General features: G+C 38.9%; 1 protein-coding gene across 1 annotated transcript in view; it reads right to left on the bottom strand.

Moving 5' to 3' along the window:
* Positions 1-6,148, bottom strand: part of CNTNAP2 (contactin associated protein 2) — a 2,193,843-nt gene extending 2,187,695 nt beyond the window's left edge. Inside the window, exons 1-2 of the mRNA XM_043463954.1 lie at positions 6,009-6,148; positions 5,524-5,849 (exon numbers count right to left, since the gene is read on the bottom strand). Of these exons, the coding sequence (XP_043319889.1) occupies positions 5,524-5,620 (97 nt within the window). The 5' untranslated portion in view covers positions 5,621-5,849; positions 6,009-6,148. The remainder of the gene's footprint in view (positions 1-5,523; positions 5,850-6,008) is intronic.
* Positions 6,149-13,097: the final 6,949 nt, after the last annotated feature.

Raw genomic sequence — 13,097 nt, 5'->3', positions numbered from 1 at the left:
AGTCTACCCCAAAAATGAACTAAGTAAGAGTTTAACAAGCTCTTTTTTTGAAATTTACAATCAAGGAAATCAGTCAAACTTTGTCTTCAAAGTCCAAATGTTTCTGTTTCTTTTGTAGAATAACTGATCCAAATCATCCAACTCTTCATGACTGTGCAGTAGGAACACGAATAGGAAGTAACGACCAACTCAAGGCATGTCAAATTCACCTGATGCTTAAATGGACAGCATGGAATTGAATGCGGAGCTACTAAAGTCTACAACCAAGATGTGTGTTTTAAATGGTAATGTTAACCCCAGATAAACAAATGGTTTTCTTTTAAATGTCTCTCTAAAATAAATATCACTAACAGGACCATGCACATATGAAAGAAGGAATGAATAGAGGGGCTTGGAGATCATAGTTACAGTAAGTCAATTCTCCAACTCAACCTCCAGGAGGAAAAATAAGTCTTAAGTCACTGATGGTTTTTAACAATGTTCGTACAGTTCAATGCTAAATAAGCTTATTACTGGCAATTTTCATATGTTGGGGCTTGATAAAGGACAATAAACATCACTCCTTTCTGTCTCTGAGTTCTTGATTAAAAAAGAAGTCACAGATGGAGAGCAAATATCACCCTTTACGTAATAAGTGCAGATACAGAAGAAAAGTGCTTCACTACATGGCAACCATGGGATGCATTAACATTAATTCTGAAATTAAACAGGCCCTCTACCCATAAGAAGAGCTGAACATCATAAGACTCCTCATATTACCACAGAAATTACTGCAGAGGCATAGCCTACTCTTGCATGTCTTTTAGTAGAAACTACTACACCTTTTGTAGGAAACCTGGAAGAAAGAAGGTGGAGGGGCTCAGCTAAACTAGGTCCTTCTCCCAAAGTCACCTAGCAGGTTAAGTCACTCCACATAACCTGGAGTGGGATGAGTGAACAGCAGAAATAGAGGCTAAGAAGGTTGTAAGTGCAGTTTTCTCCACATAAAACATTAGGACAGAGAAAGAGGGGGCAGTTCCAAATACCAACAATCTCTTTAGTTGGCCAGAACTAAAATAGGCAGGTTCTAAAGATCCCAGGAGATGGGAAGATGCAGTTTTAACTGATCATTCCATTGAGAAGTATTCTCTTGTATGAGTCTCATTTGAAAAGTTAAAGCCTATACAAAGATCACTTCATCATTATTCTTACATATTAACATGGAAAAACTAAACACATAATTTCTTCCATGACCAAATAGGAGATGATTATAGAAATATATCTTAGTTTTCGACAACGTACTTATCTTATTATATGTATTTATCTAGAAACACTCAAACATTCAACTTCAGACACTGATTATAAATATAGCACTCCCTTTAGTTCCTTAATGCAGACTTTGAGGCTTAAATTATGATGTACTGTATTGTTTAACTTAGCACACAGTGATAAATGATAAACTAAAACACTCCTCAAATCAATGAGATACGGGAAAACTTTGAAATTACCCATTTGCTTCTTTATTCCATTAAAATCAATCACTACAGAGATAATATGCAGAAGTGGTTCTCTACGTGTTTAATATTTTTAAGATAATCACCCACTGGATTTGAAGTAAGAATCTCCCCTTATTCTTCACCACATTTACAACAAATAAAATCTACTTTAAAAAAGAGAAGCAAGCCAAGGGGCGGTACAGTGAATTCTTTTAATGCTTCAATCATGAAAAGGATACATCAAACAAGCTGACTTACTAGTTCACTTTTAAAGACTTATTAAGATTTTCTCTGGAGGAACTCATAATTAAGGGAAGTGATTTAAAATCTCAGAGAAGTTATAGACCTTGAAATGTCCTGCCAATTAGAATAGCAAAAATACTAGAAATGCGATTTTAAAGTATATATGATGCACATCAAACACCTTTGATGTTATTTGTCTAAAGACGATGTGTTGTATGTTTAAAAGTTTATAAAAACTACATTGAATCTGTGGATTGCTTTTTTTTACTCACTTTTTCCATTTATTGATGTTAAAAGAGAAAATTTAGACAAAGATCCCCATTTCCTGAACAATGAAATCAGGATCATATATTTATCTCTAATGAGTGAATAATATTTTTTCTTTTTATTAGTTTGGATTAAATAAATAATGTACGTCCTCTTAACAATCAATGAGTTTTACTGACCTAAAGCACTTTTTAAATTAAATTCATTTAAGACAAATTTATTACTATGTTCAAGCTCAGTATAACTAATATTATTTGCTTTCATGTTTACTTATATATTTTACATTTAATTCACCTATTTAAAAGATACCATTTTAAGGTTGGCATGTGAACAAAAGAGAGAAAAAAGACAAATTTACTACTGTTTTGATATTGTCTATTTAGGTACTTGAAATAATTGCACATGAAAAGACCTATCTATAAATGTGCAAGCAACTTAAACCCCTTGAGAGATTTGTTAGAAAACATATAAATACACATATATTTTAGATATAATAAATATATAATATTATGTATATTAAATAATAGTATACCTCTATATGTTATATATCACACATATTATATAAAATGTATTTAAAGGATTTTAACATATGTATATATATTTATATACATTTGTGCTTATATAAGTAAAAACATGTTTGCTACAAAGTATTTGATCAATTGAACCCACACTTTTCAAATACTACAGTCAGTGAAATTATAGTTCAATGGCTATATAAAACAATGCAAAGCGACTTTTATTAGAAAGCACTGTTTAAGTCAAAATTTAGTATATCTTGAGAATAAACTAAATTCACTAAATGCTAGCTCAAGCTTCTCATCATTTAGAACTGTACTGTCAGGGTCTTTCAAATGTGTTCAAATAAACGCAACTCCCTAAGAGTAAAATATTCAACTTAAACTTTACATATGTGCCCTGTGCATTTACATTTACAAGAAGCAAGGCTCTCTGATTCCATTGGCTCAGCAGCAGCTCATTTCCACTATCCGCCAAGAAATTAAAATCCATTTCTACTTAATCCTAGAGATAAGCTTCTTTAAAGTTTATTTTAGTTTAGTTATAAAAAAGGCAGTATTAACAGGAACAGCCTTCATACATACAGTTCAATAACAGGGAAGAAGAAATAAGCCAGAAGCCAAGGTATATCTGAAACGATGCTGTTATGAAATTTTAAAATATTAACTAGATCTTCAAAAAATATCCATCACATTAGAAAGTTATTTGGGAACTCTAAGTTTTAGCAGAGTCATCATATTTTTTTAAATGGGTACCAAATAAAAACATTACTTTTAGATTTTCAGGCTACTTTTTGTCTTGTGATGACCTCTCCTGGTTGAGTTGTTCATTATCTTAGATTCATGTAGTTAACCATTTTTTCTCTCCTTTCAGTGTTTTTAGTATTAAGAATTTAACTCTCAAACTTCTTCAGAGCTGCATATATTACACAAACAAAACTTTTCATTAAGGGTAGAAGTATAGATTTAAAGTACTGAGTATGTGAAGCTCGTTCTGATCAGTAAAATTGAAATCACTCTTACGTTTAATTCATTTCTAGAATGGGGGCAACTCTGAGTTTGGTCCCACAATTTAGATTCAAATGAAAGAAATTGTCATATTAATTAAGCCATTACACAGTTTTTTAAAAATGAGGAAAAAGAGTTAAATAAATAAGCCTGAATAATTGAACGTAACTATTACCCATCTTAAAAGTAATGGTCTCTGTTCTTCCCTGTAGCCGAATTCTAAGTTATAAGAACTAAGAATGTGTTTCGGAAATGACAACTTCTTGGTTCTTAAAATATAGTAACCTAAAGACTGTATGTAAGCCATTCTTGACACATGAATTTTTCAGATGGATCCATTATAATTAAAGTATACAGAAAAATGAAATGCGGAACTCAGGAAAAACTCTGAATGTGAGGGCCTTGAGTCCGTGAACACAATAAATTTCATGTATAATGAGCTTATTTTCTGAGAAAAGTGGCAACTAGTTCTATATAACCAGACCTTGACATGGAAACTGAAATTTCATCAGAACAGTTTTCTCAGTAGCTAGTTACATATTTATGGAAATATTAATATCAAGCATTAAAGCTGCATGTTATATTTAAATCTATAAAACTGGCATTAAATATTAATAACATATCACATTTTTATGTCTATTTTGTGAAAAAACTAAAACTTTTTTTCAAGTTCATTACAAACTTAGATTACCATTTAGTGGCTTCTCTATCTTGAAATGATATCTTGAAATGAAAGAGAATCAAATACTGTAATTGGGAAAATTTGTCAAAACAGTAATTCTGGATCATCATATGATACTATTACTTAGATTTTTTAGCACAACTTATAAAGTCAATTTTCAATGTTTATTCTTATTAATATTTACACACTGGAATAAGAGCATTAATATTAACATACGGACGAAGATATTTTAATGAATCCTAGAATCTGATAGAGATACTTCACATATGAATTCTGGAAAACACTAAACTTTTCTTCCTACATGGAAAACACTTATTTTTCAAAATCTAAAATCTCCATGATGATTCTTTAACAACTTATTCATTTTCAGAAACAAGTATTTCTTATGAATATCATCCTAAGATTCCTACAGGCAATCTTTCTAGTGCTTAACTCTTTCTGAACCAAAGGAGCGCTCATGCATTTCCTCCCTAGATGCACAATATGCACTTCTAAAGCAATGCAGAAGATGGGCTGGAATCTTCCATTGCTTTCTACTCTTTCTAACCTCACGAACAAATGAACAATCTTCTTCAGAAAAAGCTAGTTAAAACACACAGAGATAAACATACTAAAGAGCATAATTTTTTTCAGAGAATTCTCAAGAAATCTGTTCACTACTGCATTAGAGATATTTGGCATTGCCTGTCCCAAGTTCCAGACTGCGTTACACTCCACTGCCAGGCAATTAAAGCGATTTCGGTTACAATACTAGATTCACTGTGTTCCATTTTAATAAACAAGTACTAAACGGTCATTAACTCGGGGTGGGGGTGACACGCAGAAGTCCATAGAAGCCTAATCTGCTCAAAATAAGCTCCTTTCCCACTCCCGAAGCCGCGCTCATTTAAAGTTAAAACCATAAATAAACTTATTTTTGCCACGGTTTCACTTTTCATTTTCCCTGACCTACCTAAGCCCAAAGCAATGAACTCCGTCTACACAAACACACCGAAGTGGAGAGAGAACTCCTGAGAAGCCGTCACCGACACTGTACCACTCTAACCAAGCGGCCGCCAACCCATCTCCATGACCACAAACAACTTTCCAGAAACATCACCAGCATCAACCACCCTCTCTCTCCCCGCAGCCGGGAGCGCGGGGTTTGGAGTTTTCCCCTGCTGCAGCGGCCGCCAAGTGCGTGACAGACCACACACGCGCGCACACACACACGCATCAGCAGGGCGAGACCTGCGAAGGCACCTCCTCGGAGTTGGTACCCGGGGCGGGTGGAACATCAATGCGGCACTGAAACTGCTCCAGCGCAGAGCGAGGCGGCGGGAGGGCTACTTACGGGACGTGGCGGGAGCCGTCCAGGCTCTGCAGAAGACGCCGCCGAGCAGCCCGAGCCACAGCGCTGCCCCGCAGCGGGCTCCCCGAGCCCCGGGCATCCTTCGCCTCCCGGCTCGCGGTACTCCAAAGGCTCGCTGCGGAGAGACGCCGTCCGTCCGTCCGCCCGTCTCTCGGAGGGCGATGGGCCGTCCTCGAGCACCACGGAAAAAGCCAAGACCCTCCTGCGTCTTTCTTCTTCTGCGCTCAGCCGCTCCGGGCTCCAGTCCGGAGCAGCAGGGCGATCGCAGCCTGCCTTTTCCCTCCGCGCGTGTTGTCTCGCCTCTTGCTCTGCGAACCAATGTCAGGGGGAAAGAATTCAAACCGAGAAGGGGAAAAAAAAAAAGGAGGCGTAGGGGGGGGGGAGCGGGAGGCGGGGGGAGGAACGGAGGAGGGGACTCCTACCCCGCCCTCTCCTTCTCAGGGAAAAAAAAAAAAAAGAAAAATCACCAGGGGACGAGGCGGAAAATCAGAAGAACGGAGGATGCAGGAGACGCGGGGAGCGCGCGCGGGGACGGCGGCGGTGCTGATGCTGCCCCTGCGGGCGAGCGCTCCCCGGCCGGCCGCTGGGCAGCGGGACTCGGAGGGCTTCCCGGGCGCCCGGCAGCTCTCATGCAGGGACTGTGTTTGCGCGCACGGAGCACGCAGCCCCGCGGCCACGGGCGGGCGCACGCACGGCCTCAGCGCGGCGCGGCGCGGGGCAGCATCTGCCCCGCGGAGCCGCGGCGGCCGGAGGGCTGGAGACGCCGCCGCCGCCGGCAGCGCCAGGGAAGCGGGGCGGCGGGCGAGGCGGGGGGCGGCGGTGTGTGTTGGGGGGCAAGCCCTCCTCTCTCTCTCTCTCGGCGGCTCCAGGCCCCTCCCCGGCTCCTCCTTCACCGCCGCCGCCTCCTCCTCCTTACCGTACCCCTCTGGCTGTCACAGCCCTTCTGCCCTGCCCTCGCCTCCCGGGGAAACATCCGCGAGAAGGAGCCCACGGGCCCCGGTCCATCGGCTGGGGCGGGGGACGAGGAGGGGGGCGCGCGCCTCTTCCCCACCCCGGGCCGAAGGCGGGGCCGAAGTTGGGAATTCGTGGGGTGATCGCGGAACCCGGCTCCAACCCTGGGCCCCTCGCCTCCCCCCCACCCCAACCCAGCTGCGGGAAACACCACCCCTGCGCTCGGGCGCCTTCTCTCAGCCGCCTCTGCTCCCCTTCAGACAAGAGATGGTACAGGCTCCGGGAGCTCCGGCCCCCCCAGGGAACCAGAATCAGGCGTCCGACTGGCAGGTCTTCCGAGTGGTCCTAACACCAAGGGACGGAGCCGAGCATCCCGACAGGAGCAGCGCGGACTGCAGACGCTGCTAATGCAGATGTTTTCAATATGTAATTAATTCCTCCTGGGTACATATGCACACGTACACCCAACCCACGCTACGGCCAGGAGAACTCCATCCGGGCGAACGCGCACACAAACAGACCCAAACACAAAACTGAAACAAGCGGGCAGAAGGATAACTACTTCAGGGTGTCGGATGCGTTGCAAGTACTGAGAATTGCGAATATCTGGGGAGACCCAGATTTTCTGCTCACATTCAGATCGTTTCAGCAATAAATCTCAGGCTCTTCTCCCAAGCTCACACCTCTCCACACCCCATCCTCCATACAGTTTCCTTCCAGCCAGTCTACAAATAGTACTGGGATGCTTATGTCTCTGCAGAACCAATCCTTTCACTGACTTTACTGACACCGTTAAGAATTATTGGTCATCTAACTATCTAACGATGTTTAGGGAGGAAAAAAGAGGAGGAACCATGTCTTTGGGTGTTACGCAATGAATAAGCATTCGCCTTTCAAGATAAATAAAAAATTTTATGGAGACTTGGCTACTCCTGGAATAGACTCTGAGTTTAATATTATGGTTAGGTCTCAGAAAGGTCCACTGTAAACAGTACAGTGTGTTCGCTGCATAATTAGTATGGTGGTGATGGGGCTGATTCAGCATTCTTTATTAGAGCTTTGTTTCTTATTGATTTAAAGGGATGTTTTTGTCCTAGTAAGAACTGCAGATTGGGTACAATCTGGGAAATGAAGACACACAACAGATGACAAACATGGGAAACTGCATCCTCATGCTGTAAAACTCGCCTCCTATAAAGTGATACAGGAAAGGCATTCTTATGGATTATAAAATGCTCCTTTTCTGTTTTAATTTCCAGACTGTCAGACTTCAATGAACACTTGCAACGATGCTGTAGTAGAGAACTGTTGTCAATCATTTGTAAGAACCCAAAGAAACCCATTATAGGGAAAAAAACATGAGGGAGCACAACTTTTCAAAAGTCAGTTTTTAAACAATGTATGTCTATTTTAGCTGTTGCACTAAATGCCACTGAAGTCGTGTTCAAGTGTTTTAACAGAAGACTAGAAGTGAAAACAGTTGAAAATATTGCCATTTCAGTATCTCAGTGGACGCTATTCAGTGGGGATCTATCTCAAGCAGGTTTGAACTGAATCTGTTTCTTAAGGTACTGATTTAAAAAAGCTGGCTGTAGATTTCTACTTAATTGTTTTGTAATAGAAAATAGCATACCTGGGGGTATCTTTATCCTCCAAAAAGCATTCTGACCAGTTTGAAAGCATTTCTCTCAAGGAGTAAAAGCAAACAAAATCCTTTTTTAATGACACACAGGTAACCCTGAACCACCACTGTGCTATATGTTTCATGTCAGAGTGAGCTAAGAACCTGCCTTCATTGATGCTCAATGAACTTCACCATGTTTGAAAGTTAACAATGTCACATTCTTTGTAATGCAACTACTTTTGTTTCAAATTTCTGTTAACTTGATCTGGACATTGGGATTCATAATTATGCTTAAAGAAATAAGACTTTAATTGTTTTGGGATCAGACACTCTTTAGATTCTAATGCTACCTTCTCCACATCAGTTTATCTTTTGAATTGTTAGATATTAACATTAAGAAGTTTCTTATTGACGTCAATTAAAACTATTAATGAGAAGGTAGGAACTACTAAGCCTGTTTGGCCTGGTCAGCCTTCAAGAATCTGTAAAACTGACAAGCCAAACAGTAGATTCAGGATAGTTCCACCAGAAGGCAATTAGATATGGTAAACATGGACTATCTTATGTGCATTACATTGTCTTTGCAAATAAAGATAGTATATAATCAAACAAAATGTCTCTTCTGTTTGATATAAGGTCAATCAAAGTTTGAGAAGAGTAAAGCTAAATAGGCCAAACTATCAGAAAGAAAAAACATGGAGAGGAAAGAAGATGGTCAAGGGGCATTATTTTGGAAGTAAAGTAATATACAGTATGAAATGATAGATGATCCCTGTTTCCCATTGCCAAAGTCCTGTTTTCTTCTTCCACAGAAATTATTGGCTCATTTTATATTAACATGACCCCATAATTGGAACAAGTTATTGCTTCACAAGCAATATATTTATTATTCATTTATGTCTTATTATTTTTTGAGTTTTTACTATTATGGACATTGTATTAGATACTGTGATTTTATCTCTGAGTAAGCAGATAACACTTTGTCCTCAAAGTTGGTAACTGTAATCCATGGGATTGCAAAGAGTTAGGCACGGTGGAGTATACACGCACACACCTAAAGTGACTGTTGAATGAAACAATGAAAAAATTCAAGACTTTTCAATAAGTAGAGAAACAATTGGTGTATTTCTAGGTGTGGCCTTTGGAGTGCAACTTCCCAGAATCGAGTTGTACATCTGTGCCCAGACATCAGTCAATTCTCCCAGAAAAATGTGTCTCACTTGCCACTCTGATGGTATACTCCAAGAATTGAGTATCTGGATATATACGCTTAGTCTGGGATGCATTTTCTAGTAAGGATGAACAGAATGAGGTCAAGTCTTATAGGAAAGCCTCTGGTGTACAGAAAATCACCTGGAGTCTGGGCCTTTGGCAATGCTAATTGGCCTTAGGCACAGTGAGATACTTCCCATCATAATCAAATATTAATTGCAAGAAAGCCTGTTTGAGGAAAATAGCATAAACTAAAAGTAGCTTTCAAATTTCCAGTCTATTTTAAAGGTCTAAGAGAAATGTGTGACAGCTAGTGTTATTTGGATTACACTCTCTGAAGATATTGGTTTAGGGAACAATTCATGTTTAATGATTTATTATTTTAATATGAATGGAAAGTTGTGAAAAGTTGGTCTTAATGTATGTTTAAAACATTTTTGCAATCAATGATCAGGGTTAGGAAACTGGGAGGAAAATGACTAAACCAATAAGTAATATTTAGAATATAAGATCTGATCTTAATCTTTACTGCATTCTTCACTTTCTGGACACTAGCTTTCATTTGATTATGGTCTAATATGTATGAATCACATAACCTAGAATACATATTCTTCCAGAATTGCAATTAAAAATTACCTTTTTCTATGGCATTTTAGTGCTTCAGCTCTGACAAATCCAACTCAGAGTTTATGTAGTGGTTACTTTAAAAAATCTGCCATTACTTGATGATCTCACAGTTTAAGGAAAATATAATTTCAAATGAGCATCCCCAGAAAAATGTCATAACTTTGAAAAGTAAAATGCAATATTTACTTTCAGACAGGAATTAACTGAATATAGGATATGAAGAAAAATTCATATGCTTTGAATATCAAATTGTATGGTCAATTCTTATTAATATTATGGATTTAAAGAAGGAAGGAGAAAGCTCTTAGAATTAACATATGTTTTTATTGTCTTATCATTTCTCTTTAAAGTGTTGTGATGTCACAGCTAATCATGATTATAGAGAAGAGGAAGGTCAAGAAAAAAGAGAATGACCAAAAGAGAGATAGAAAAGAAGAGTTAGCCCACATCTATGACTTCCTAGTGGTAAACACCTATGTCTGTCTGTGCCCAGCTGCTTAGCATGTCTGACTCTTTGTGACCCTGGACACTGTAGCCCTCTAGGCTCCTCTGTCCATGAGGATTCTCCAGGCAAGAATGCTGGAGTGAGTTGCCACTTCCTTCTCCAGGGGATCTTCCCAACCCAGGGATCAAACCCAGCTCGCCCTCATTGCAGGCAGATCCTTTACTACTGAGCCACGAGGGAAGCAAAAAGCACAACTTGCAAAAACACCTATAAAAATACCTGATTACTCAAAGGAATGATGGCTAAACTATAATTATTTAGCAGCAAGTGTGATTTTTAGGTTTCTGTAGATTCAAAAAATTTTAAGTTCAATATTTGTAAAGTCTCAGTTTGATTTTAAAATTGACAAACCATTAGCAAGACTCATTAAGAAACAAAGGGAAAAGAACCAAATTAACAAAATTAGAAATGAAAATGGAGAGATCACAACAGACAACACTGAAATACAAAGGATCATAAGAGACTACTACCAGCAGCTCTATGCCAATAAAATGGACAACTTGGAAGAAATGGACAAATTCTTAGGAAAAGTATAACTTTCCAAACCTGAACCAGAAAGAAATAGAAGATCTTAACAGACCCATCAGAAGCAAGGAAATTGAAACTGTAATCAGAAATCTTCCAGGAAACAAAAGCCCAGGACCAGATGGCTTCACAGCTGAATTCTACCAAAAATTTAGAGAAGGGCTAACACCTGTCTTACTCAAACTCTTCCAGAAAATTGCAGAAGAAGGTAAACTTCCAAACTCATTCTATGAGGCCACCATCACCCTAGTTCCAAAACCAGACAAAGATGCCACCAAAAAAAGGAAACTACAGGCCGAATATTCACTTTTGATGAAACATAGATTTTTGCAAAATCCTAACAACTCTAGCAAACAAGAAGCCCAAACAACAGTTATTTAAAAAAATTCAACACCATTGACCAAAGTGGGCTTGGATCCCAGGAAATGCAAGGATTTCTTAATATCCCGCAAATCAATCAACTGTATACACCACACATTAACAAATTGAAAGTAAAAACCATATGGATTATTCTTCATAGATGCAGAGAAAAAGCCTTGGGGACAAATTCAACCTCCATTGGTATTTGATTTAAAACTTCCCAGAAAGCAGGATTTGAGAAGGAACAACCCTTCAAATTAATAAAAGCTAATATTATTTTGGCAAACTCATGCCAGGGCATTACCCTCAAATGGTGGGAAAATTGAAGCATTTTCCCCTGAAATCAGGAACAAGACAAGGGTTGGCCCACTCTCACCACTACTATTCAGCATAGTGTTGGAAGTTTTGGCCACAGCAATCAGAGCAGAAAAAGAAGTAAAAAGGAATCCAGATAGGAAAAGAAGAAGTGAAACTCTCATTGTTTGCAGATGACATGATCCTCTACATAGGAAACCCTAAAGACTCTACCAGAAAATTACTAGAGCTAATCAATGAATATAGTAAAGTTGCAGGATATAAAATTAACACAAAGAAATCCCTTGCATTCCCATATACTAACAATGAAAAAACAGAAAGAGAAATTAAAGAAACAATACCATTCACCATTGCAACAAAAAAGGAAAAATACTTAGTTGAGTATATCTATCATAGAGAAACAACTTCATAGAAAAAATATTAAACACTGATGAAAAGAAATCAAAGAGGGACACAAACAGATGGAGAAATATACTTGTTCATAGATTGGAAGAACATATTGTCAAATGGGGCTATACTTACCCAAAGCAATCTATAGGACTCAATGGCAATTCCTATCAAGGCTTTACCAATGGTATTTTTCCACAGAACTTAGAAGCAATAATTTCACCAATTTGTATGGAAATACAAAAAACCTCGAGTGCCAAAGTTAATTCCTTAGAAGAAGAGATGTTAACTGGAAGGAATCGAACCTGCCTGACTTTCAGACTCTACTACAAAGCCACAGTCATCAAGACAGTGTATGTGGGTACGGTGCACTCTCAATAGTATGACCAGAAATAAGATCAACTGATTGTCGCACACCAACGCCATTTGTAGGAACGCTCCCGAGATTTATATATGCAACGAATCCTTGCTGTCATGGTACATCGTCTTATATTCTTTCGAAAAGGAGGCAGAAATATACAATGAAAAAAAGACAACCCTTCTTTGAACAATGGTGCTGGGGAAACTGGCGCAACCACTAATGTTTTAAAGAATGAAACAGAACATTTTCTAACACCATACACATAAAAGAATAAACTCAAAAGGACTTAAAGACTCTAATGTAAGACACAGAAACTATAAAACTCCTAGAGGAAAGAACTAGCAAAAAACACTCTATGACATTAAATCACAGCAGGGATCGCGTCTCATTGACCCACTCCAGACCATATTGGGAAAAAGCAAAAAATAAACAAATGGGATCTAATGAAACTTAAAAGCTTTTGCACTACAAAAGAAACTATAAGTAAGGTGAAAAGACAGCCGTCAGATTGGGAGAAAATAATAGCAAATGAAGAAACAGACAAAGGATAAATCTCAAAAATATACAAGCAACTTCTGAAGCTCAATTCCAGAAAAATAAATGACCCAATCAAAAAATGGGCCAAAGAACTAAACAGACATTTCTCCAAAGAAGACATACAGATGGCTAACAAAACACATGAAAAGGTG

This window comes from Cervus canadensis, chromosome 3 (assembly GCF_019320065.1).
Source record: "Cervus canadensis isolate Bull #8, Minnesota chromosome 3, ASM1932006v1, whole genome shotgun sequence".
Taxonomy (NCBI): domain Eukaryota; kingdom Metazoa; phylum Chordata; class Mammalia; order Artiodactyla; family Cervidae; genus Cervus; species Cervus canadensis.
This window is presented reverse-complemented; position numbering and strand designations above follow the sequence as displayed.